At 42.0% G+C, this 26,181-nt stretch overlaps 3 protein-coding genes across 7 annotated transcripts in view; 2 read left to right on the forward strand and 1 right to left on the reverse strand.

Moving 5' to 3' along the window:
* Nucleotides 1–1,196: 1,196 nt before the first annotated feature.
* On the forward strand, nucleotides 1,197–8,904 carry slc15a1b (solute carrier family 15 member 1b). The gene is made up of 23 exons (XM_051427972.1): nucleotides 1,197–1,313; nucleotides 1,547–1,566; nucleotides 1,665–1,749; nucleotides 2,313–2,454; nucleotides 2,748–2,867; nucleotides 2,967–3,066; nucleotides 3,530–3,620; nucleotides 3,715–3,798; nucleotides 4,494–4,576; nucleotides 4,685–4,771; nucleotides 4,865–4,954; nucleotides 5,066–5,110; nucleotides 5,212–5,244; nucleotides 5,366–5,454; nucleotides 5,905–5,986; nucleotides 6,073–6,189; nucleotides 6,294–6,434; nucleotides 6,729–6,775; nucleotides 6,951–7,058; nucleotides 7,158–7,272; nucleotides 7,369–7,506; nucleotides 7,658–7,765; nucleotides 7,934–8,904. Exons 1-23 carry the CDS (start codon nucleotides 1,307–1,309, stop codon nucleotides 8,183–8,185), a joined length of 2,184 nt encoding a protein of 727 aa, XP_051283932.1. The 5' UTR covers nucleotides 1,197–1,306; the 3' UTR covers nucleotides 8,186–8,904.
* A 1,406-nt stretch (nucleotides 8,905–10,310) lies between these two features.
* On the reverse strand, nucleotides 10,311–21,272 carry stk24b (serine/threonine kinase 24b (STE20 homolog, yeast)). Of its 2 annotated transcripts, none has more exons than XM_051427980.1 (11): nucleotides 20,400–21,272; nucleotides 17,800–18,030; nucleotides 17,419–17,475; nucleotides 15,924–16,032; nucleotides 15,452–15,609; nucleotides 14,029–14,214; nucleotides 13,767–13,915; nucleotides 13,341–13,458; nucleotides 12,975–13,043; nucleotides 12,676–12,869; nucleotides 10,311–12,568 (listed from the first exon to the last, which is right to left on the reverse strand). In XM_051427980.1, exons 1-11 carry the CDS (start codon nucleotides 20,439–20,441, stop codon nucleotides 12,532–12,534), a joined length of 1,350 nt encoding a protein of 449 aa, XP_051283940.1. In that variant the 5' UTR covers nucleotides 20,442–21,272; the 3' UTR covers nucleotides 10,311–12,531. The 2 variants fall into 2 exon arrangements, with proteins under 2 accessions (XP_051283940.1, XP_051283941.1); XM_051427981.1 differs by having other exon boundaries at nucleotides 12,676–12,812; nucleotides 20,400–20,607.
* Nucleotides 21,273–22,880: 1,608 nt separating this feature from the next.
* Nucleotides 22,881–26,181, forward strand: part of LOC127378737 (sodium-driven chloride bicarbonate exchanger-like) — a 42,149-nt gene continuing 38,848 nt past the window's right edge. For 2 of the 4 annotated variants that reach the window (XM_051427964.1, XM_051427965.1), the window contains exons 1-2: nucleotides 22,881–23,284; nucleotides 25,106–25,135. In XM_051427964.1, coding sequence (XP_051283924.1) covers nucleotides 23,237–23,284; nucleotides 25,106–25,135 — 78 coding nt within the window. In that variant the 5' untranslated portion in view covers nucleotides 22,881–23,236. The remainder of the gene's footprint in view (nucleotides 23,285–25,105; nucleotides 25,136–26,181) is intronic. The other 2 variants (XM_051427969.1, XM_051427966.1) reach the window with 2 other exon arrangements.

Here is a 26,181-nt window from a genome sequence, read left to right on the forward strand (position 1 = left end):
AGACTAAATTAACATGTGGTGATAGCATCAGCTGATAATGTGTCATACTAAGATACAGCAGTTTCCTCATGTCATGTCATTATCAGTTAGAAATAATGAGGTTGTTTGCGTGTTATGAGTAAGCGTGTCGCTCAGTGTCGGAACTCTCTTGTGCTGCACATCCATTGAAGAGAGACAGGAGAGAAATCAGGATGCTGACTCCTGTGAAATCCCCCCACCGGGCTCTGTGTCATGTAAAAACACCAGCTAATCCCACCTCTGATCACCCCCACCCCCCCACCCCTACATCCACATCCACGCTCACAAAGACACTTCTTGTTGTGTTGCTGTTACGGGACAAACACCCCCACAACGGCGTGAGTCCTGCTAGTGTTTCATGCTGTGTGTTTGAGTGTGTTTTTATTTATTTTTACTGTAAGCTGGACCTTTTTATATGTTTTATGTGTTCATATTTTAATCACAGTTATGAATATAGCCCCATTTTGTGCCTCTCTTGTGTTTCCATTACGTTCCAGTCACATTTAACAATTGATAATTGATCAAAATTGATACCTTTCTGCTTTTTATCACCCCAAGATATATATATATATATGTGTGTGTGTTTATATATATATATATATATATATATATATATATATATATATATTACATTTACCTGAACATGCACACACATAGGTAGACACACACACACACACACACACACACACACACACACACACACACACAACACACACACACACAATCACTCAAACTGTGCACACATAAATCCTTTATCTGCTGATATGAGCTTGCACAGTTGTTAAAGACCTTAAAGGAAGCTACTGCATGCACTTTATGTTAAGTATTTTTAACAACAATCCAGTGTTGTGCATCCCAACAGTAATAACGATACATGTGTTAGAATCAGTACCTTTATCAGCTGACCTGACCAATCCTCTTTATCTGTAAGGGAAGACCCTCTCAGTTCCCAGAGTAATAAAGTAATTACTGACACACACACACGTGAGGAGAATGTGCTGGGAGGTGGGAATAACTTGCACGTTGGGAGTTGCTGGACAAGGTGTTTGCAGTGTGTGTGTGTGTGTGTGTGTGTGTGTGTGTGTGTGTGTGTGTGTGTGTGTGTGATCCACAGTCCAGCATCAGTGGGCGTTGAAGGAGGGGTTGATAGGAGGTTACATAAGAAGATGGTCAGGCCTTGGCTCGGTCTTCGTGTCTTGGATCCGGACAGGGTTCACTAGTCTCTTTGTGTCTTTTTGCTGAAGGATTCAGTCGGAGAAGGGACCTGAGGTCGACACACACAGCAGCCATGGCAGGTGAGTCGGTGTGTGGACTGGGAGACGTTCAGGAACCCAGGAACCATTTTGGGATCTGTTTTCCTGCAACTTTTAGATGAATATGCTTTGTTTGTGTCATGCATTGCACTTTTTGCATAAGAGCTCATAATAAATATACAAAAATGTATACCAAACCAACTGTTTTTGTTCAGTCGGTTACATTTAACCATATTTAGCTGCATATTAAACTCTTTTTCATATTTCTTTTCAAGACGGGAAGAAGTCAAAAAGCGTAAGTCCAACTGTTACTGTACTGTTTGTAGTGTTTTTAGAACATCTAATTCTACGCATTAAAGTGGTTGATTACAGTGTCTCCTCTCCCTCTAACAGGCTACTGTCTGTGGCTACCCAATAAGCATCTTTTTCATTGTGGTCAATGAGTTCTGCGAGCGTTTCTCCTACTATGGCATGCGAGGTGAGTTAGTTACTTTAAGATTTAAGATTTGTTTCACACAAAATATATGATCAGTACATCAGTACAGTGGTGGAAGAATATTCAGATCCTCCTATAACAATGTAAAAATACTCCATTACAAGTAGAAGTCATATAATATAATTTGACCTCTTTGGGCCTCAGTAGTTGCTCATTATTGTACTTAAATAAATTAGTTGAATAAATGTTTATTATTATTATTTCCACCACTATAAAATTTGATGATTGTTACACATTGAACTGTGCAACAATATCTGAAAATATGTATAAATATACAAAAATTACCTCCATGAATTACAACATTAAAATGCTGCCTAGACATTAATGCAACCGTAATAATAATTAAATGTCATTATATAATAATATAACAACTACAGAGGCAATTTCTATGCTTTTACTCTTAACAATAGTACATTTTGCTGATATAACTTTTACATTTTTCCGTGTTTTTACACTAGATTTACTTACATAAAAGATCTGAATTCTTCTTCCACCTCCTATTATTCCACCTCATTTTTACTTTCTCCCATTTTCCCTGCCTGCAGCCGTGCTGGTGCTGTACTTTAAGTACTTCCTGAGGTGGGATGATGACTTCGCCACCACTATCTACCACACCTTTGTGGCTCTCTGCTACCTGACACCCATCCTGGGAGCCATTGTGGCAGATTCATGGCTCGGCAAGTTCAAGTGAGTCTCAAATCCTGCAAATCTTTCACCTGCAACCAAATAAAATGCACATAAAAAGGCACAAACCTCCTTTTTCTTTCTATATTATTGTAGTAGATATATGTTGTGCTTTCATATACTTCTAGTGTTAGGGTCAAAGTATGTCTCACATAATCAGCTGGTACATTTCATCCTTGGATTTTTGACCCTTGTCTATCTTATCTCTATCTGAACCAAATGTTCACCTGTTTAACTCTTTACTCCTTCCTCTACCACCTCCTCCTCCTCCTCCTCCTCCTCCTCCCTCTGCACAGGACCATTGTTTACCTGTCCATCGTTTATACGCTGGGGCAGATTGTCATGGCAATAAGTGCTATCCATGACATCACAGATTCAAACAAAGACGGCATTCCCGACAACATGACCTTCCACGTGTGAGTTGAACACGCTGAGACCTGTGTGACGGACATACAATAGGTCCACAGACACATGTATGTGTTCACACTGTGCTTGTGCTGTGATTTTGCCCTCAGAGCTCTGTCTATGGTGGGTTTGATCCTTATTGCCCTGGGAACGGGAGGCATCAAACCCTGCGTGGCTGCCTTTGGTGGAGACCAGTTTGAAGACCATCAGGTTAGATGTCGCTCAAGCACACGCACGCACACACACACACACACACACACACACACACACACACACACTTGTCATGATAGACACTGGCCTACCCCTTATGTACACACTTGCATGCATACACCACATGCAGGACATGTGTATCTCTCTTTTTCCTGCGTGCACATACACACACACAGATGGCAATTAAAAAGACGACTCACTCAGCTATCGGGGCATCGTGTCAGCACTTCTTGTATCTCTATTTTATTCCATCTAGTTGTTTATTAACTAATAAGCACAGGTACATCTGTCTAGGTTACTTTATTACACTGTTCAAGGCCAGGGACAAAGATTATCCCATAATATTAATGACTGTGGTGAAATGGGATGTTATGTAAGAGTTTGAGAAAATGCATCCAAATAATCATGAACAGTGCATCAGCGCTTTTTGTCTCTGACTTGTTTAACTTTCTGTGTCCAACAGGAGAAGCAGAGAAGTACCTTCTTCTCCATCTTCTACCTGTCAATCAATGCTGGCAGTCTGCTGTCCACTGTCATCACCCCCATCCTCAGAGGTACGCTAAAGTTGATCACAAGAGGATAAAATAATCACATGGTGTGACATTACTTTTTTTTTTTAAATGTGTGTCTGTTCGCTGTCCTTTGCAGCTCAGGAATGTGGCATTCACACCCAGCAGAAGTGCTACCCTCTGGCCTTTGGTGTCCCCGCTGCTCTCATGGTGGTAGCTCTGAGTAAGAACTTTTAAACATCTGTATTGAATGTAATGAGCAGATCAATAATAAGATCAATTCGGCATATTTTAGTTTTTTTTTGTTAAGTGCTAGTAAGTTGTAGTTTGATTTACTCGTATCACTGAGACTATAACATAAATAATTGTATAAAGTTGTAATAGTTAGTGGAAATGTGGGCATTTGCCAGGCAGAGAGGGTCTAATGGAACACACTACTCAGTTGCATTATGGGAATCATAGGCTCCGGTGTGTTTTGGATAAAGTCAAGACATTTCAGTCTATATTACTTAAGTTTTGTCTCTTGTGATTCTCTCCAACTTAATGAAAGGACAATGCTAAATCATTGGCCCTTCAATAAATGATTTATTAAGGCTTTTATAGATCAGGAATAAGTCATTTTTATGGGCGGCTTCTGGGTTGTGAAAAATTGGCTGCTTATTGCTAGAAGCACTAATTAAACTATATTACATTAACTATATTAAATTATAAACTCATTTGCTACAACTTATAACCCTTTGTACGACATACCATTATAATGTACAGTGCATAAAAGATAGTTCATCACATTCTAACAATGACCTTTATTTTCTGATAATATTCTGTTGCTAATTTGATAAATGGTCAAATGTTAATGTGTATATCTTGTGTGTGTGTGTGTGTGTGTGTGTGTGTGTGTGTGTGTGTGTGTGTCTGCAGTTGTGTTCATTGTTGGAAGCGGGATGTACAATAAGACTGCCCCTCAAGGCAACATCATTGTGCAAGTCTGCAAATGCATCGGGGTAAGTGGATCCTCAAAGATGTCTTTAAAAGGTTTGATCGGTGAACTTTGTAAACTTCCCGTTAGAGGCCAAACTCACGTGAAAAATGTCCCTTCTGGCCGTCTGTAGTTTGCTATTAAGAACCGCTTCAGGCATCGTGCTCGTGAACACCCTTGCAGAACCCACTGGATGGACTGGGCTGAGGAGAAATACGATGTAAGTGACGTATTTACATGCATGTACATGCAGATACAAACAACCCAATCAGTGATGTAAAAATCAATAATCCTTTTCTGTGTCTGGCTCCAGAAACTCCTGATTGCGCAGGTGAAGATGGTGCTGAAGGTGCTCTTCCTCTACATCCCTCTTCCCATGTTCTGGGCTCTTTTTGACCAGCAGGTAACTACCGATCTTCTTCTTGACACCTACTGTTTGTAATTGTAACAAATAGCAAATATCAGAAAGAAAAAGAGATAGACAGACTAAAGAAGAGCTGTGTCTCCTCCTCAGGGCTCAAGATGGACCCTCCAGGCGACCACCATGGACGGCGACTTTGTGAGTATTTTATTTTTAGTGTTTTTGCTTTGTCACATCTAATCAGAAAAAGACATGTTTTTAAAATGAGATTCTGTCTGTCTCTCTCCTTCCTTCAACAGGGAGCTCTCATAATCCAGCCCGATCAGATGCAGGTAAGACCCTTGCACTGTACTCACTTTGTTTTGGTGTTTCTTGAAGCTTGTGCCTCCATATTGTTGAGGTCACTCTACAGAATGGGCCTTAAAAGAGAGATTCACCTTCTTTCCCCACCAGACTGTCAACCCTATCCTGATCCTGGTTTTGGTGCCAATCATGGACAGTTTGGTCTACCCGCTGATTTCCAAGTGCAAATTAAACTTCTCGTGAGTTTATTTTTATGTTTTATATTTTAAACAGTACTTTAACTCGAGGTCCACATACTAGATTTCTTCTGGAGCTTTCAGCTGTATCTCATTGCTTTCATTAGTGAATGTTTGTCAGTTTTCTTGTCCATCATTTATATGACACTCTACATTAAAATATGTATTTATTAAATTTAGCCATTGTATAAATTATATGAACTATTTTGTTATTGTTAATTATTTATCTTTTAAATTACATGATTACAGGTGTCTTAATTGAATTATCAATAATTTATTATTTGTTTATACACCAGATTATTATTGTAATTGTTAAGAAATACATTAATTAACACTTTAAAATGTCCTTTTATTGGCTTACAACTACTTTATAGTATATAAATTGTTTATATTCTGATTGTAAATGCTAAATAGGATTATAAAATAAAGTGTTACTCTTTTACGTCACTGCAGTCCGCTGAAGAGGATGACTGTGGGGATGTTCCTTGCTGCTCTAGCCTTCATCGCTGCCGCCCTGGTCCAGATACAGATTGATGTGAGTGTAACGCACATAAAGACAAACTTGCATACGCATTATCTTATGAGCCACAATTCACGCATACAATTCATCTTCTCTTATAGCAAACCCTGCCTAAGTTCCCATCAAGCACTGTAGGCCAAGCGAAGTTCATCAACATGGTTAACAGAACGTTGAACATTAATGCTGGACCCAACAGCTTTACCTTGGAGTCTTATAAGGTACACTAACTATCCAATAGCACTAAACTAAAGAGGTCTGTTCTGAGTAGTATACACTAAAGGTTGGAGGACATATTGATATTGAGTTATCTTTTCTCCTACAGGCCAATGAGGAATACTTTAACTTTAATGGACCATTTGAGCTGAATCTGGGGTCTGGAAATGCTTTTTTAGGCAACATACCAGCTGGCACTCGGGCGACCGTTGTCATCATTCAGAATGGGACCAAACCCAGACCTACACAGGTGAGCACACGTGCCAGATAGGGTTCAGGTTAACTGTAATTATTTGTTGTTTTGTGTGCTAGGGATAGGGTCCACTTGTTGGACCGAAGGTTTAGTTGAGGCTGATCTGGAACCAGTGCTGAAACTTGTCTGGGGCCAGAATTGAGCCATCTGTGGTCATACAGTTGGCTGAGATGTGGCTATATCATGGTGTAATTCATAATTATCACCATAATTCATCGTGTTTCTGTATGTTTCTAAATTTAACTTAAAGCATAGAGATGTGAAGGCTCTAATGTATCTTTCTATCTCCAGTTCAGAGACATCAAATCAAAGCCGGAACAGGGCACTAACGCTATCAGGCAAGTTTTAAATTCTTCTGAATCTTATAGGCACTAGTCAAGGCTCTGTATTTTAATGTAAAGTGTGAGTCTGTATGATATTATCTAATAATCCTAACATTAGTGCTTCCTAACCTTTTAACCACTTATGACTGTTGTTTTCTCACCTACTGTGTGCTGAATTCTCCCTCCCCAGATTTCTTAATGGTTTTGGCTCGGTTTTGAATGCAACAGTGGGTACCCTGGAGTTTGGGAACACCATCACCAACAACATGTCAGAATATGTTTCGGTACCACAGGGAAAGTAAGGCTGATATTCCTTTATATATATATTTATATATATGTCACATCCAGTTATACCAGAGAAGTTACCTTGTTCTGACTTTTTTTTTCGTTATGTCAGTGCACAGTTCCATATCAGGGACAATAGAGGACAAGAGTGTGTCTACACTCAGAAACTGGGCTTCGGCAGCTCGTACACTTTGATCATCCCGCCAACTTTCGCATTTGGACCAAATGTAACTCACAAATACATTTTGAATCACATAATATAGCTTGAATGTAACTTCTTTTGATTGAGGTCACACATCTTGGTACCTGTCTGTGTCCTGTAGTGTGAAAACAGCATCCAGCCAGTGGTTGACATCAAGCCTAACACCATCCACATGGCCTGGCAGATTCCTCAGTATTTCCTCATCACTGCAGGAGAGGTGGTCTTCTCTGTCACCGGACTGGAGTTCTCCTACTCACAGGTACAGGCTGCTTCCCTCACATATCAGACAACACTGCAGAAGCTGTTTGTGAACAACTGAAAACACAAAACACAGAGAACCTAAAACAGTACCCTGACTATGATGTATTTTATAATGTGTTGTTGTATTTGAATCTCCTTTTGCTCTCCAGGCACCCAGCAACATGAAGTCTGTGCTGCAGGCTGGTTGGCTGCTAACTGTTGCTGTCGGTAACATCATTGTGCTCATTGTCGCTGAGGCTGCAACGCTCCCAGATCAGGTGTGTGGATTGAAAAACACAAGAACTTTTAAAAAACTATTTAACCTAACACATCACTGGCCAAAAAATGATTTCTTCTTTCACTATAAAACCGCTGTGACATGAGCAAGAACATCCATCTCGAGGTTTTTCCTAAAATGTCAAACTGTGTGTGTTTCTGTTCACCAGTGGGCCGAGTACATCCTCTTCGCCTCTCTGCTGATCTTAGTGTGCATCATCTTTGCCGTCATGGCCTATTTCTACACCTACCTTGACCCAGCCAAGATAGAAGCCGAGTTTGCCCACGAGGAGCCTGAAGATAAGGAGAAGAGGAAGAGTTTGGAGATGGCCAAGAAGGACTCGGTTGAGCACCACAAGGAGGACAGAAGGAGTTCTGACTCCAGCTCTGACGAGGAGGAAACCAAACAGACCAAGATCTAAAGCGATCCCTCCCTCGTAGACAAATGCTGCTTGGTTCTGTGTTTTATATCTGAGAGTGCCTGTGCCATGAAGTTTTTTCTTTTTTGGGGGGGTCATTTTGTCAATGCAGTCTGTTGCACTGCTGGACATGGAGTGGTTAGAATGAATGGATGACCTGAGTGACATGGTGCTGATGTTGGACGAACACAGACGCAGAGCTTAGATGGTTAAGCTCTTGGTAGACAGTGTTAGTGGAGAATCTTGGCAGGGATAATTCAAACACTCTTGTCACCATTTCGGCTCAAAATATTGAGAGAATATTCCTTTTTTAGAGGTTATACGTATAATTAAAATCCCTGGATCTTAAGTGGTTAGTAATTTCTGCTTTGGCTGTTGTAAATTAGTTTTTACAATGATTTATTTTGCACTGTGTAGCAACATCTTTATGTAATTTTAGTTTCATAGGCTTTTGTACTGTACTGGAGTACGCATACAATGAAACCATTCCAACATTTGTATTTATTTCCAAGCACAGTGTTGTATGTATTGTAATATATTGCCACTGTTTTATATGTATATGATGTCCTCATCTGCTCCAGAGGAAAAATCTAACAGCAAAAGACTGTTTATTCAGTCAGAAAATGTTTAATCATATTCCATATCCAACCCTCAGAGTTCATTCTGGCCTGGGACAATGGCTGCTCACCAAGGTCTTCAATAAAGATTTGTCAACAAACGTATGCTGGTTCAGGTTTCTTTAAATCTATGCAATCTCATTCTGTCAAATATTGTTCTGAATACAAAACCTTTTTATATATACACAGTAACAGAAACATCAGATTTTGGTGTACTCCCAGTTTTCGGACAGTCTTCATCCTTGTGTACACTGTGTGTTGTACTGTAATTTTCTAATTTACCACAATAAAAGATAAGGTTATTTGAGAAACTAGATCCAGATCATCAACAGGAATCATACTAGGAGCTCTGTGAGGCTGTATTTAGGCACATTGGTGCTTTTAAAGAGGCCATATTATGCTTTTTAGGGGGTTTTCCATGTGCTTTAGTTTGTTATACAGATATTTTGTGCATAGGAAACGTTGACGGAGAAACACCTGATAGGCTAGGTGACAGTCCAGTCCTGCCCACTGACACCTAGTGCCACTGTCTGCCATTGTTGTTTACTGATAGGAAGTGAAGACCCGGTGGATTAACGTTATTTTTGATGGAAATGTGGCGGAAATGTCTGAGGAAAAAAATAATTGGTTATGAAAAAGAGCCAATATAGAGCTTAGAGGTAACAGGAATTGCTCTGCTGTCATCTGAGGAAGACAAGAGCCAGCAATGTAACTTTATTATTGGTTACGGAAATATCCTGAAGTGAGTGTTTGGATCGATACTGGCTGTCCGTGACCCACTTCACACTTGGGAAGCTGTAAGTTTTACCGTGTTTTTGTTGTTTTACTGTTTATTTTGTTGGTTAGTCTGCTGAACTTGGTGTTAGCATGTAGTGCAGAGGTAATGTGGTAGCAGGCGGAGGGTGAAGCTGAACTTATGTTGTAATATTGAGGGACAGTAAATAGAAATTGTGTGAAAGTAAACCTTGTTTGAAGCTAAATAAATAGAGTAGAGTAGGTGTGTGTTTATGTTGCTGCTGTATGTAAATAAATTGATAGACATGCCCTGAACGTAACGATATAACTGTGTTTGAAAAGAAAAACAGTCACATTACAGTCATTATTTTGCTTGAAAACATTGTTCAAACTTTAATTAGCACCCAGCTGCTAAGTTAGCTTGCTCATTGCTAAAAACAAACAGCGGCGCTACTGCAGACACATGGTGGGCGGGGCCTGTTCAGGGCTTGTGGGAGCTGACCAATCAGAGCAGAGTGTAAGGGAGCGTCAGACAGAGAGTGAACAGAGGTGCAGCTGCAATGACCAGTGTGACAACAATGATGTGTTTTTGAACATTTAAGCCTGTAAACCTATCATAGAATACAAGTATGGACCTGAACATGAGCACAATATGGCCTCTGTAACTAAATGTTAACATGTTGATGTTTTAACAGGCACACACACACACACACACACACACACACACACACACACACCTACCTATCTCCAGAAAATGAGACATGCCCAACACAAAGTTCTCAGTTAGCATTAGATCTTTATTTCTCATGTCACTTTGAAAGCTTACAAGGAGCTTACATTTAACTTGGGAATTCTCAAATGACACAAGCAAAGATTATATACAGTACTATAAACTGTCAGCTATGATAAAGGAGACCAAATGTACACATTTTGTAGTTATTTCCGTAGCATATGTTTTTCTGTAAGGTATAGATATTTTTTTGCCAGAGGCAGGTGCCCATATCCATAAAGCATTCCATATTTCCATACTTAACTCTTTGCAGTTATAAAAATATCAGATATTTCTTAATTTCTTTCGATCCCTGTGTTGACAAGTGCGTCTTGATGCAACTCCTCAACATTATTGCTGCATTAGCACAGTAGTAAATTCTGGAACTCTTAAGTAAACATATATAGTAAAACATGGCTATTAGCAACTTTTTTCATTTTGTTTTTTTTTTTCCTCGTACAGGTTTTCTTTAAATACTCGACACTTTTTAAAGTGCAAAAAAAAAAAAAATACTAATCTGAAAAATATAAAAAAAAATAAAACAAAAGGTGCAAATCATACTACAAACATCTGGTGAAAGCATAAAAGAGGACATGGCACTTCTAGCATGGTGTGGAAGTGAGAACAGAAATGTCTGGAGTGAGGAAATAAGGATGGCGTTGATCTCTGCAGCTTGGCTTGTCCTGATCTGCGCTTTAGTTTGGCCGTGAGCGAGTGTCATGATGCGATTGCCTACGATGGTCCTCGCCAGTTACTCCTCGCCTCCACTTTATAGTTTTTAATTAACACTAAGGATAAATTACAAGCCAAGGAAAAAATAATAATACTTCACATGATATCAGCGTTCATCCGCCCGTAGTGGTTTCCCCTTGTAATTGTCCTCGGCTTCACTCAGTATTTGTTATCCTTATTTAAAGAGCCACTGTCGACAGATCTACCTTCATTCTTGTTCTAAACAATTTTAAAACTGACTTAAATTGTCTAAACATAAGTGCAGGGGGGAAGTTTTCCCCCCTGACTACAAAAACAAAGGAAAGCTTCTGCCTCTACACAAAGTAAGCTTAGTATCATAGTTAGTTGGATGATTCAGCAGGTGATTGAAATGGAGATTGGAGCTCAGTCACTTAGTAAGAAAACACTGATGAATACTGAATTTCACTCACCGACGAGTAAATGGAAACAAACTAAAATCTCTGAAATGCCAGAACGTAGACGTGTGTATCTCAAAAAGGCAAGGCATTTTCTGTTCTTTCTGTTGGAGTAACTTTTTGAAATTTTTAAATATCTACTTTTAAACATTATCAATATCTACAAAATGCGCATGACCATTTTGTACACAGTGATTCATTTCCCGCAATGACAACTCGTAATCATGTACAGCATGGCGACCCCCCTCCTCCTCCTACTCCTCTTTCCCTCCTCCTCCCACTGCCTCGGAGGACAAAGTCCACTTAAAGCACTTTACCTGAGGTTTCATTAAGAATGCTGCAATTTGCCTCACCAGGGAGTCTTACATATGCGAGAGCACACGTGTGTACACACACACACACACACACACACACACACACACACACAGACAGACAGACAGACAGACACACTCACAGGTGCCCACACACAGGTTGTGCATTTAAACACACACACACACAGACACACACACACAGACACACACACACACACACACGCACACACGCAGCTTGTACACTAAAGAGAACATCCCTGCAGGTTCATCAAGCATGCTTTCAGAGGTTCTGGGGATATGACGCCTGCATTAAGAGGGGGATTGAAGTCTTGTCTTGGATTTGGGGGAGATTTTTCGGGCTCCTCGTCGAGCAAATTCCGTGTAGGGACTCCGCGGTGTGAGGCTGGGGAAGTCTCGCATATACAGAGAGCCCAGAGTCTGACTTGGCTGTTGCCGTTTTTTTTCCTGTGGGTTGCTCTGACTTAGAGTCCTGTCCCATAACAGCTGATTCCATGGGTTCTGCTGCCCCCCCCCCAACTTCTCCTCTTGTAAGTGGCTAAAAGAAGCTCTCCAGAGTCTTTCTGTTATCCTCCGCTTTGGAGTTCAGTAATTTTTACAGGCTAGATTAGCCCTCCCCCCCGACACGGGAGGTCAAACCTGGTCAGCTGGTATTGAATGACTTGACCCCTGGCTTTTAACCCTCTGACCTGGCTGTGGTGTTGGGGGGGTGGGGGCCTGGGAGAGCAGGGCTGGGGCAGAGAGCCAATTACTAGGGAGAGGAGGAGGACGTCCTGCTTGTGGAGAAACTGCAAGAAAAATAAAAGAATGGTAGAATTAGTATCATCTACTGCATACATTTAAAACAAAAATGGATTACGTGATTAAGGATTCTGTTTTGTGTAGAGTCTGTTACCTCTGGAGCCTGTGGACCATGTGAGCCACCAGGGAATCGGAGATGCCTGGGTAGGCCTCCTCAGCCAGCAGGATGGCCTCCCTCAGCTCATCCAGGACCATGGGGTTCCCATTCACCTGCTCCTGTCTCGCCTTCAGCTGGGAGTGATGAGAAGGTGAGGAGGCCGACATTTGGTTAGATCGATGAGAGACAGACTACATGAGATGACCAATTTGATAAAAGGGTCAATTTCAGGCACGAAAGTCTCTTCTATGTTGGCCTAGTCGTGGCCGGTTGGTTATCCAGATGGAGCTCCTTACCTCAGCTAATGCAGGAGAGATGACTGTGCCCAGGCTCTGTGAATAAGGCCTCTTTGGAATGTCTTTTGTCTGTGCAAAGAGAGAGTGAGAGTGAGAGAGAGAGAGAGAGAGAGACGTAAGAACGAGGGGAGTGGAAGGAAATTAAAGTAGTGCAGCTTCACCTTAGGGGGAATCTTTTTAAATCAGTACGGTGTGCATAATTCCACCATCTTACCACGGGTTAGTTCTTGTGAAATTGTGCACATTATCTGCAAATTTGATCTCTCAACAGTGGGATGAAGAAGAAGATGAAGATAGCTTCTGTCAGAGTTCAGACAGGAAATCAGAACCTGGAAGAACGATCTGTTTTTTAAGCTCCTGTCTCACCTGGTCTGCTGACTGTCCCTCCCCGTTCTGCAGCTTCTTGGGGTCTTTCTCTCGGATAGTGAAGATCCAGTCATCGCTGCCAAAGTCGTTCCCGCCCGACGCTTGGCCGTCCTGCTCTCTGATTGGACAGATATTAAAAAGAGGCTTTGAACATTTATCGGGATGAGTAATGAAGTCATGTGTGTTAAGTGCTTAAAGCTCATCATAACGAATGTGGGAGGAAAGCAGCACAGAGGATGATTCTCTCCTTCAGCAGGATGTGTTTGTGTCAAAGTTATTTTTGTACAAATGGGAGTAAAAAGAGCTGTTGGCGTAGTAGCATGCAGTAAAAACAAAAAGAGAGGCAATATAAAGAAGACTTGAGTTACAAATAGAACTCACTGGTGTATTTCCAAACAACTAAAGCGAGGATGGGATCAGACTTACGAGTCAGACTCATCAGAACTGGACTCTGTGGTTCTCGACTGCTCTGCCTTCCACCTCTTGTACTTGTCCACCAGCTCAGTCAGGTAAGAGGTCTTTTTCGCATGGCGAACGATCAGCTTATGCTTCAACAGCTCTTTGGCAGTTGGTCTCTGTGGAAATGAGGGGATGAGCACATGAAGCAGTCAGGAAGAACTGAACACCGAAAGTCTGAGTTATCGTAGCGGATTAAAAATATATCCGGAAATGTGGAAAAACTACTCACAAAACTGGGCTCTTTGTTGAGACAGGCCTCGATGAACTCCTTGAGCGGTTTGCTGTAGTTGCCCTCCAGCGTGGGCGGGTTGTTCTTTGGGATGAGGAATAAAACCTTCATGGGGTGGAGCTCTGAGTGGGGCGGCTCGCCTTTTGCCAGCTCAATGGCTGTGATGCCCAGAGACCAGATATCGGCCTGGAATGCACAAGCAGACATGGCGATAACTTGGCATACATAATATTTATACAAAAATATACAAGATAAGCAACAATCACAGCTACTCATAATCCTTCCCAAAGTAATACACCACTTTGTTAGTCTTTTTGGGGCTTGCATACATCTCTTCAGTGAACGATCTTTCCTCAACCTTGTGGTACTTCATCTATTTTGATTTTAATTTATTTTAATAACAATTATTCTGTTGAGATGCACTTATTGTAAGTGCAGCAAATTAATCCCAGCACAACCTCTGTAGAAACCCTTGACCTTTCACCAGAGGTGGGTACAGTAGCCAAAAACTGTGCTCAAAATAACTCATGTAGGAAAGCAGCCAACAATTAGACTGACTTCATACTAAAAGTCAGTCGTGGGCTGCTGGAGATGACTGTGCATACTGAAAATCAGTGGTGCCTTAAAGGCGCCCTGTGGAGTTTTCTTGCAAACAAACACAAATAATGTTTACAATCGTTATTTCTCACCAAAAAAACATCAGAATCACCGTATTAAAAACATAATTAATTATGAAGCAGCAAAGATTGGTCGCATGTTGTCATAGTAACACGACACGCTTTCCAGGTGCACAGCAGTCAGAAATAGTGGCTGTCAGAGCAGCAATGGAAAGATTTGTCACTGTATAGGGATCAAAGAAATACTGACGCATCTCAGCCCTCAACAAGCCTTTGAGTCGACCAAAGCACTGAAATGTGTCTGCAAAGTGAAAGCTACTCGGCTTCCGACTTTTTGTGGAGAGGAGGAGGCGGTTGTGGTGTCCCACAGCTGAATACCTCATCCGCAGATTAAAAAAAAAACCTGTGAAATGTGGTAATGATGCTGTGAGAGCTCGAGACAAAACACCTCTCATCAGCCAGCTGAATACTCTCAAGATATTGAATACTAAAAGCATTTAAGTAATGGGAGGGGTTCCATGACTAAATCCACTGCAACCTCGTCTACTAGGGAAAAAATACTTATTTATCTCATATACGTTGGTTGTGGACTTGTAGAGCCCTAGTATGTGGTGTTAAAGTAGTAGCACCATAGGGTTTCCTGCTTTCTATCACTGAAGTGTCGACAACACTGATGTTCACAACTTGAGCAGGGTGTAGTCTGACAGCATTGGTTGTTAGTAGTGTTTGAAAGTGACAGAGGAATAGCACGAAGAGTGTGAGCGAACATAACATACAGTGTGATGACACATTGTTTGTGACCTTACCTTCGAGTCGTACGCCGACTGCTTGATGACCTCGGGGGCCATCCAGAAAGGCGTGCCAACAAACGTGTTGCGTTTGATCTGAGTGTCAGTGAGCTGTCCCGCCACACCGAAATCTGCCAGCTTCACCTCTCCTTGCTCGGACAGCAGCACGTTGGCGGCTGCGGGAGGGGGGAACAGACGGAAAGTTTTATGCGATCACGCCGAGTGAGACGCTGGGTCTGTCAGTGCTATTTATCTGTTATCACCAATTTATTTAATGAAGAGCGAACAACTGTCAGAAGCCTTTTAGCGAACCCCTGCAGCGTTCGTCTCAACTCCCCCGATGAAACGCAAACTATATAATGAATGAAATTATAAGTGGACGTCAATACCATTAACGTGCTATGTGATATTTGTGTGTGTGCTCGCCGTTGCCATTTAGTCAGATGAAACCTGCGTCCACTAATAGCTGCACTCTCAGTCGGTCAGCTACCTTTGATATCCCTGTGGATCTTCTTCTCAGAGTGCAGATACTCCAGGCCCTTGAGGATCTCTCTCAGGATCGTGGCGATCTGGGTCTCGTCCAGAGCTCCAGGCTCCATCTTTAGAAGAGAAACAAATACAAACCGTGAGCTGTGGGTGTCGGCGGAGCCTCACAGTGGATGATTATTAATCCTACAGGGCTAGAGCAGGAGCAATGAGTAACTTTGCAGTTTGCCTAAAATTATATTAAATTATAAGTCTGGTGATATACTTTTCATATTGAACAAATCCCATGAAAAGACCCAAACCAGCAATGATTAAACTGATTAAAAATCATGGGAAACACATCAGTGAGGCACACTGTTGCACTGGGTGAAATGTTCCTTCATTACAAGGAACACAGACACTGTAGTTTATTTTGACTCAATCCCACATCCACTGTCCTGCTGTCACAAATACTCAGGAGAGCAACAAATGTGGATTAATCAAGCGCGCCCCTCAAAATTTCAGTGACAATTACTGAGACGTTTTTAAAAATGAAACTATATATTTGTGAGCTGTTTTTAAAGAGTTACGTCTTCAGTAGGAATGAATGGGCTTGAGGCTTTGAGACGCCCCCAGATTTACACACTGTTGATTTTGCTCTGTTCATGGGATTTGTTGACAGTAACATAAATATAGAATATCACCAGCCTTATCAAATTAAACCTGTTTTCCCATTTACACAGAGCAATATAAATGCATCAAGATTGTCTAGGTGTGATTTGTCCAGGTCTGCAAACAGTGTGTTTAATTACATTGTTACTCACAACTGTGTTAAGAACAGTTTTTTCCCTTCTTTTACTTCCTTTTCTCTTCCTTTCTGTCTTTCTATTGAATATGCCAACCCACTGTACCTCCATGCGGAGAAAGAAACAGTGAGGTCAGGCAGTCATTGCTGTAGAGAGTGGATACATCTGCTGCAACCTATCATATTCTTTGTCTCTGTTCTAACTTCGCACAAGGTTTTTGGACACTCATAGGGCCTCATGGCCGTCCCTGCGTGCTCTCCTAAAACAAGTTCACAGAGTACAAGTAGGACAGGGAGCAGTGGTGGAGAGAAAGCCAGTGAATCAGAGAAATAAACGTCATTTCCTGATCATTTCACAGCGGTTACGCACGCACAACCCCGCAGCAATCTCCATCACACCCGATTTGGTGTGAATACAGCCAATGGCTCTCTGAACTCGCATGCCACAGCCTGGCTGAGAGTGAGTTTGCGTAGAGGAGGGGCGAAAGCACACCGCTGTAAAGGAAATGCAGAACAATAATCGTTTTATCTGGATTATCTTGTTTTTAAAAAATCAAAACTAAATCACCCAGCCCTATTCTGGGGGATGGTGGGAAGTGCTTACTACCGCTAATCAATTTTCTGGGGAAACACTGGGATTTTATAGTCTGTTTGGGTGATCAGGGACACGGTACGGAGCTCAGTGCAACAAAAACATGAAGCAGGAATCACTTACCAAATCTAATGCTGAGCCTCCACCTAAATACTCCATAATGATCCATAACTTAGTGTCCTGGAAGAGCAGAGAAAGAAAGGGGTCATTTAGTACCATGGTGCATTTCACAGTTTGCTCATGAAGGCGGTTACTGGCTTACTGCGAGCTGCCGAGAGTCAGGTGCATTCTTAAAATGACTCCTAAACAAGTCATGATGACACTAATAAGGGCTTGGTGGGTGTCTGAAGTCGTCTGAGGCTAATCCCTTTTTAATTTCGGATTATTCAGGGGGAAAGTGGGTAGAGGAAGAGAAATCCTTTTATGTCTCATCGCATTTGCTCACTTGGTATTTGACTCGTGGGGGAAACAGGAAGACACTGTCCATGTATGTGTGAAACAAACCTTCAGGTATGAGCCGTAGTACTTGGTGACAAAGGGGCTATCGCACTGGCTCAGCACTGTGATTTCCTGCTGAATGTCTTCGATCTCGTCCTCCGCTTCCTCCAGGTCTATGATCTTGATGGCCACTACTTTCTGGGTGCGATTGTCGATGCCTTTGAACACCTCGCCAAACGAACCCTTGCCAATGCGCTCCAGCTTGGTGAACAGCTCCTCTGGGTCAGCTTTGGCACTCTGGTGGGGACGGGGAGGCGGGAACAAAGCAAGGAGGAGGAAAGGGAAGGCGGATTTTTTTTTTTTTTTTATAAAAAAGGAAAGAAAAACAAATGTTTGAAAAGAACTGAATGCTGGGGAGCAAATAGGAAACGCTAGCAGCAGGGTGCCATTCTTACAGGATACATTAATTCATTCATTTCAACACCTTGTTTGTGTACACAGGAAAGAAAGACACAGGAGAAAGAAAGGGAGAGTGTAACAATTGGATAACATGCAGGTTAAATAAGACAAAATGTGAGCGTAAAATAACATTTAAGGCCTTTCAACAGCCCGCTGCACTGTTGGGCTTTACTGTCTGTCTAAAACCCCAAAATATTCAATTAGCAATAATGTAAACAGGTAGAAGCAGGAATTCTTCTTATCTGAGAGGCTAAAAATTTTTTTTTGACATGTCAGTTAATCAAGTAATTGTGCGGCACGTTTGTATAAAACCAGTTTGACGTACGAGTTAAAGAATTCTTAGTAAAAGTAAAAAATACTTTTTCAAGGTTTCCATCAAGACGCTAAAAGTAACTTTTAGTCCTGGCTTGATTGCTCTGTGTTGACTGCAGTGAAGTCTTAAGTGATTTAAAATAAGAACTACAATTATGTACAACCACAATGCCGTGCTGCAAGCCAAAATTCAGCCAAAAGCGCGCTTCTACAAAAGGTGACGGGGTCAGGGCTTGCATCCCATCAGTCATCACAACTTCATGCACACCTTGTTGAGAGTATGAAGATTACCTGACAGGGACAAAAGTGATTAAAATGACCCTGTATGTCACCCATAGTTACACCCTCTTTCTTGTTTTTCTGGGTTTTGGACAGCTGTAGTTGTAAATGAGCCAGTTTGCGCTGGGATGAAATGATGAAAAATGTCTAACTTCCTATTACTTTTTCGGCCAAAAAGCACTGTTGGCGCTCTGAGACATAATTAAAACTGAGGCTAGAAGGACAGGGGAGACAAATCAGACACTGTTTGTGTTTATTAGTCAGAAAAAAAAAGCATGAAAATGTGTTCCAATGACACGCCATGTTTGCAGTGTTTCTGGGGTTGCACACTGTAGCATCTGAGTGATGAATGGGGGAGAAAAAAAACCTACTTGAACGCCGCAGGAAGTGAACTAAAATGACTTAACTCTCCAGAGGCTGTTATGTGGGAAACACAAGAGCAGGCGCCGACAAAAACAACTCCCTCTTCTGACCTTTTCGGAGCAGAGAGAAGGGTCAATATGGCTGTTTTGAGATGAAAAATGAAACAGCCACCTTACGCTAGATGGGGGGGGGGTCCTTATGTCACAAACCAAGATCCTTCGGGTGTCACGAAGGAGATTAATTCAAGAAACTAAACAGTGATTCTGCTAATGGAAACTGTGATGCAGAACGGATTAAGAAGCATTAAAGTGATGAGTCATATCTTATTAAAAACAATAAGATGCTTTGTTCGAGAACGAGGGTTCAAACTGGAACAAGAGCTTCGAGCCAAACTTCTGCTGCCTGAATTAAACTTGTAGATTTTAAACCTGTATATATTTCTTTCCGATTGCACTTTGCGTCTGTGTCCTGCAGTTTAATTCAAGAACAATCGCTGGGAACGGACCTGACTGGCAGCAGAACCGTCTTTACAGCGTAACATGAGTTATTATGCTCTAAATGGACTAGAGCCTTTAATGGTGCCAAAGTCCCAGCAGTTTGTCTGCCTCTGATGCATCCTCCCCCTGATTCTGAATCTGCATGCATTTACTTGTAAACCAGAGAAATCTGCTAACAAGCCTGCGCAGGGGGTGGGGGGGTTATAATCTGGTGCATGAGGCAGTTTACATTAGGAACAGTTATCTCCTCTAGTTATCTACCCAACACAATTATCCCCTATAGGCAAAATCCTAAAGATAGCAGCACAGGCAAGAACAAGGCTCATGTGTGCATAATAGTTTCTTTGTACAGGGGACCCACAGAGCTCTAGTGCTTTCAAGTCATGGCTAAAATATCGGAATTTTGCGTTCAATGCGCATCTTACTGTTGCAGGAGATGTGGCGTTCAGTGGCAGACAAGCTGTCAACATGACAATAACAAGCAGAGATGTACAGTAACTTTTTTTTCTTTATAGGACTTCTGTTTAGTTGAATTGTGGCATTTCGTTTAATAATAATAATAAAAAAAAAAACACCCGAGTGCAGCATGATCTTTTAAATACTTAGAGATTCAACTAAAGTGTGCTTGAATCCAAAGATGCCAAATCCGAGTAAAGGTGTGCACAAACCCAACAGCAGGGAGTCAAAAGTGTGGACATTTTGTTCTGGCAGTGAACTCAACTTACTTATTGCGGCACAGACTCAAACGTGACTTACCTGCATCCCCGGCAGGTTGCCCTGGACGGGAGAGTGGGCCATGGTGATGCTGACTGGATCGTCCCAACAACGCAGAGACCCTCGGCTCGACTTGTGTTCGTGTAGGTCCGGTAATGTTAGCACTCCTCCGTCCAGGACACAGGGCCTTACCGAGAACCGCCTCAGGTACTTTTTTTTTTTTAATATATATATATATATATATATATATATGGAGATGGGGAGAAGGAAAAAAAAAAAAAAGCCCCCCCCCCGTCCTTCCCCTCTGTGTGGGAACAAACCCAAGTTCTCCAAAAACAGCTGAGCAAGCTAACAGACGTTTGGCTAATGCTAACAAGAAATCCGCAATGTTAGTTTGCTGAGCGTTACCTGGTGCGTTAAATCCTCCTCCCCCCCTCTCCTCCTCCTCCTCCTCCTCTCTTTTTCTCTATTTACATCTACGAGAGGAAAAAAAAAAAAAAAAAGTAGCGACAACTATTTATTCTCAAAATCAGCAGACTGTCACTTTTCTGTGACGCGTAGCCTCTCGCTAACGGCGCTGTCAGCTCGCTAGCATGGTTAGCTCGCTGGCTAGCTAGCCAACGCAGACAACCTGACGGACGGTCTCCGTCAGCGAGCTGCTCGGAGCACAAACAGTCTGCATACCGCAAAATGTCAGCCACAGGGACGGAGGCTTCACTGCGCCGGTGACTGAGCTTCTTTTTTTTTTTTTTATTTAATCTGTGCTTTCACTTGTCTTCAAGCTGCTCTACGGGGGTCTGGCGTCTGCGGCAAGCAAAAGGGGGGTAGCTCGCCAGTGTTTTTGTTTCCTCCCTCACTTTCGTCCCGTAGTCTCGGCCATCTTGTCGGTGCTGTGACGCCTGGCTGGGCGGATCCGGATCCGGATCAACAACAACATCCTGACTCCTCTGCTGCCAGGTGGATGGACCGAGGTTCCCCCCCCTCTCCCTCACCACCACCACCCAAAAAAACCCAAAAAGTTTTGGTACTTTTAGAGCAGTGGTCCCCAACCTTGACTCAGTGACATGTTTTATGGATATTTCCCATTATATTCAATGTATAACAATAACAGAGAACAGCTGATGGACAGTACAGTGAATATAAATTGGGAATAGCTGCAGGAAGTTTGTATAATATGAGTGATTTAACATTTTTCCTGATCAGAGATAAGTTTTCCAGATATATTAAGGAACCGGTCTTTAAAGTTTAGATCTTAAATAATAATCTTAACTTAAAAAAATAACAATTTATTGTAGTTTTCTTCACAGAAATGGACAAACAGCTGGGATATAGGTCCACTGAGTATTATTTTTAAAGTTTTCTTACACCCCTTAAAATCAAGAAGACCTTATGACCCGCCGTGAGGCTTTGGTGGCCCCTAGTGGGAGTCCGGACCCCCCAGGTTGGGAGCCACTGCTCTAGAGATGCGTGTTGTTATGGCAGTGTGTGTGTGTGTGTGTGTGTGTGTGTGTGTGTGTGTGTGTGTGTGTACCACAGGATCCCATCTGAGAGAAGTCCCAATTGATAACTGTGATTCAGTCCAGACAGCCTGAGAAACAGCCATTAATCTAATTAATAATGCATGGTATCCTTTAAAAACCCAACTAAAATAAGAGCTACTGATGAAGTCCCCTCTCAGATTACTATGGGACCTTGTGGGAGCCTGTCAGGGACCCTGGAGGCTCTGGGCCTCACTGTGGGAATCACTGCTTAATTTACTATTATTCCAAAATCCACTTTGCATTATAGAAGGCTGCATTAATTATAAATTACAATTAACACATTAAGATCTTAGCTATTTTTGTGTTGTGTCCTCTGTAATACTGACATTAATGTAGCAGCATTATAGTCTACCACTGAACTGAGACAACATAAATCCAATTCCAGTGATTTTCCAACCCATGCTGTTTGCAGTGCAGCAGCGCTAATTGGATCTAATTAACGTTTCTCGTGTTTCACCAGATGAGGGCGCCAGTGTATAATCTTCCCCTGCGAGCAGCATCCTTGTGTAATCAGGATGCTGCTGCTGGTGCACCATCGCGTGCTGCAGCTCGAGACAATGCCGTGATTAACCAGTGCATTGATGCAGCTGGTGTTTCTACTGTCGCCAGTAACATTTCATTCAATGTGCTTTGTAGTTGCAGCGAGGACAGATCGGGAGCACAGTGGTCGCTGCGGCCTGTATGGCGCCGGCTATATAGTGGGTTAGAAAATCCACATGGGTCGCTCCAATAAGACACACTGCCTACAATAAGGAGGCTTTGCAACATGAGTGTGTGGTTGTAGCTGCTGCCTTTACACTGGATTTCACAGCCAAAATGAATCAGACCCCCAAGACAAAGAGATCCCGTAGAAGTATAAATGGCTGCATATATATATATATATATATATATATAACGTGGACACCATATGGATGAGACGCCAGGTCGCTTTAAATTGAGTGATACACGCGCCTACTCCTATACACAAAAATATATCCACGTTTTTTTTGTGGCTATAAATACATGTAGCTGAAGGATTAGCCCCCATGAATGGATTTTCTGGATAAAAGTGTGCGCAGAGTGGCTCCGCTTCTCACTTGTGCGCCTCGTTATTGCCGCGTCCAGGGCTCAGCGCGTGTAATGGGAAGCACTACCTCCCTCCTTCATGCGTAAATTATGTAGGGCAGGACGGGAATGCTGTGCTACCTCCATTTGAGAAAACCCGGCCGGTGAATGTGTGAGGGGGGGGAAAAAAAGGAAAAAGAAATCACAAAAGCCAACCTTGTCTTCAAGCAGCGTTTGACAGAAGCGCAGTAGCGCATCACGACTTGTCTATTGTGAAGCCAAGGAGAAGAAAAGATGGACATCACGGATCAAGGAGCTCAAATGGAGCCGCTCTTACCAACGGTAAGATCAAATACACACGCTATTGTTGTGTTCAATTTCATCTGTTGTTAGCTGTGGATCTTACACAAAGCGGAGTGGACTGCTGTTCATCATCTTAATTTCTCTTTAGAATAAAGCAGGCACAGTTGTAATGAAACGTCCCATCAGTGTAGGATTCATATTCAATACCTCTGTATTTCAAAATGACCCATATTTTCACTGCTTTACTGGTTGTGTGTCGTCATTTCATGACAAACATGGATGTTGCGCACCATAAATTGAAAAAAAAAGATGTTTTCACCGTGTGCACGATTTATATTAGAGCAATTTTTTTTTTTTTTACCTCTTTCACTACAAACGCCTACACCTTCAAACAGAAGGCATTTGAGAGTCACTGTACAGGTTAATACAATGTTACACAGCACATATGTGTGCACACAGTTATGTATTTGCGCCCCACTACCTGCATGGAGAGGCTCCTTAATATGTTGCCTTCCAGCCAAATCATATGGTCTACCAGTCGACCCAGTTTTTGTAGTGTTTATGAAACCTGCTGTCAAGCTGTTGCTTTAAGTATACAGTACTGCTGGCCTAAGATGTTGCACTGAGATGAGAGGATAAAGTGTTTGATCCTAACAGCGAGGAGACACAGGGAGGTATATGCCTCATCAGTTGGATGTAACAAGCTTGCTGTCTTTCCATCTTTCCATGAGAGGCTTCACGGGATTATTACTCCATTTGGCCTATTTGTACTCATTTTGAGAGCATATGCACAGAAATTCATTAAAAAAAAAAAAAAAGGTAATCAGATTCTTTCACATGTGATAGTCCTGTACCCACCGGAGCTCTTGAAATCACCATCCATCAACCTGAGAGACAGAGAAATGCTACACAAGCATCCCAAAGTCTTATTTATTTCACTGAGATATATTCTCTCCAGTGTGGGTTCAGGTTGTAGCACATATTGATGGATTACAAGAGGAAACAAACAGGCCGAATATGTGTGTGTGACTCAGGTCAGAGCCCAGTGAACCCGCTGGCAGAATATCAAACGAGCATGTCTCCAACGTAACACATTGGGCCACTTGAAGGCAGAGCTTACTCCTGCCGGTCAGCCTCCCCTCATTAGCATTCAGGTGAGACTCTGCCGAGAAGGGGAAAGAAAAAAAAAATGTCCGCTGCCTTGGATGCACAGTTAACGCCGGAGGAGAGAGATGAAATATATTTGCTTTGTGCTCACCATGTTTAAAAGCAATGATTGCTCTGAAGGCAAATCAATACTCTCCTTGTTTGTCCTATTTTGTGGACGTGTTACATGAGGACTTAGTTTTCCAGAGCTCGCGGCGTACGTACAGTGAAGCCTGATGTGGCGTGGGATGGCTGTTCTGTTTCCCCTGCAGTCTCAATGCAGTGTGCTTTCTTTCCTGTTATTGTAAGTCATTGCTGCTTCCCCTGTCCCTCCGCCTACACAGCAAGCAAATGCGTTGTCATGGTTTCACCAGGATGTGTATGGGTATGTGAGGTGTTAGCATGGTGAGAATCTCAGGGACTCCTCACTATGCGACAACAAAAACATGACTAGAACAAAATATCCAATTGTAGCCCGTCCTGCTAAGTTACCAGGTTCCCAAGGTCAAGCACGAGAGTATGTTTAATTTACAGCAGGAAGGGCTGTGTCTGAATGCATCATTGCTACTGCCATATCTCTCAGTTGTTTTGAGTTGGGACAAGTTTACTACATGTTCAGGAATTTCTAAACAGAGCATCTGGTGTGACAGTAAAGTATCCACATGCTTTGCTTTTGTCCCATTGACTGATCTCTTGTTGTTCTTTGACTTGCAGGAACAAAGTTCCCAAGAAAGCAAAGATGTGGTGAGTACATCTCTCAGTCATGTCAATGTCATATTGATTTGCTCAGTAACAACAATGATAACTCAATTTGATGCACTTGTTAAAGACTAGTTTTAAAACACAGGGTTAGAATCTGAAAATCAATAGTAAAAGTAATAAAATGAGAAATATGAAGGTCAAGGCACGAATAATAAAACGGGAGGTCACAAGAAATGTGCTGTTGTTACATGAAAGCAAGTCTGTAAAGAGTTGTAAGAAGAGCTGAGGTAGAAGGTAATTAATTACATTTACTCTTTATTTCACAGTTATTAGATTTGTTGCAGATTTTACACAGAGAACATACGATACGCCTATAAAATTTGTATTGGTAATCATTAATATTTCGGGCTGAACTGCAACAAGTGGGGCCAGCCCTTTAAACATGAAAGTCTGTGGTTGTGTGATGGAGTTATACCGTTGGTTGGCCAAATGCCGCCACTGCCTGTATCCGTTTCAAATTCAAAACCTTTGTTTCAAATTAAAAGCCCTCTAGCATGTCATACATGGTCAGCCATGTACTAGGTTTTGACCTAGTCAATTAATAACGACTCATAATCAAGGTTATTCTATTGTCATTTACAACACAGGGTTGTATTTCAGGTTGTAGTTCCCTTTATAGTCCCCTATATACACTACTTCTTTCTAAAGTTTCCTTAAGATATAGTTGTTTCTGTTCTTTCTTAACCAGCTCACTGTTTTGGTTTTATGGCTTGCTATTCTATTGTTTTGGTTCATGTTTGCATCAACCATGTTTGCAGCAGCAGCAGGCAGCTGTTTTTGTTAGAAAATGCTATAAACCCCCCACTGTACATTACCTGCCCAACACCAAACTACAGCTGGTAAGCATAACAGCTAGCATTTAGCACCTGAAGGGCCAAGTATTTCCTGCGTGGCATTCATTTCTGAGGACGTGCAGAACTAACGGTCCAAATGGATGCAAGATATGTGAGGCAGCCATCACTGGCAAGCAAATGCGTAGTTAAAAGCAAGTATATCTCTGGCGTTGCAAAGAAAAAAAGCTGAGTCTT

This window comes from Dicentrarchus labrax, unplaced genomic scaffold, assembly GCF_905237075.1.
Source record: "Dicentrarchus labrax unplaced genomic scaffold, dlabrax2021, whole genome shotgun sequence".
NCBI lineage: Eukaryota > Metazoa > Chordata > Actinopteri > Moronidae > Dicentrarchus > Dicentrarchus labrax.

Excerpts from the sequence above, each read along its gene's own strand:
- slc15a1b (XM_051427972.1), top strand. Across the intron at positions 5,455-5,904 it reads AAGTGCAAATTAAACTTCTC|TCCGCTGAAGAGGATGACTG; the intron begins GTGAGTTTATTT and ends ACGTCACTGCAG. Across the intron at positions 6,435-6,728 it reads CCAAACCCAGACCTACACAG|TTCAGAGACATCAAATCAAA; the intron begins GTGAGCACACGT and ends TTCTATCTCCAG.
- stk24b (XM_051427980.1), bottom strand. The coding sequence starts at position 20,441 with ATGGCCCACTCTCCCGTCCAGGGCAACCTGCCGGGGATGCAG. Across the intron at positions 17,476-17,799 it reads ACTACGGCTCATACCTGAAG|GACACTAAGTTATGGATCAT; the intron begins GTTTGTTTCACA and ends CTGCTCTTCCAG. Across the intron at positions 12,870-12,974 it reads TCTCTCCTGCATTAGCTGAG|TCTGTCTCTCATCGATCTAA; the intron begins GTAAGGAGCTCC and ends CATCTCATGTAG.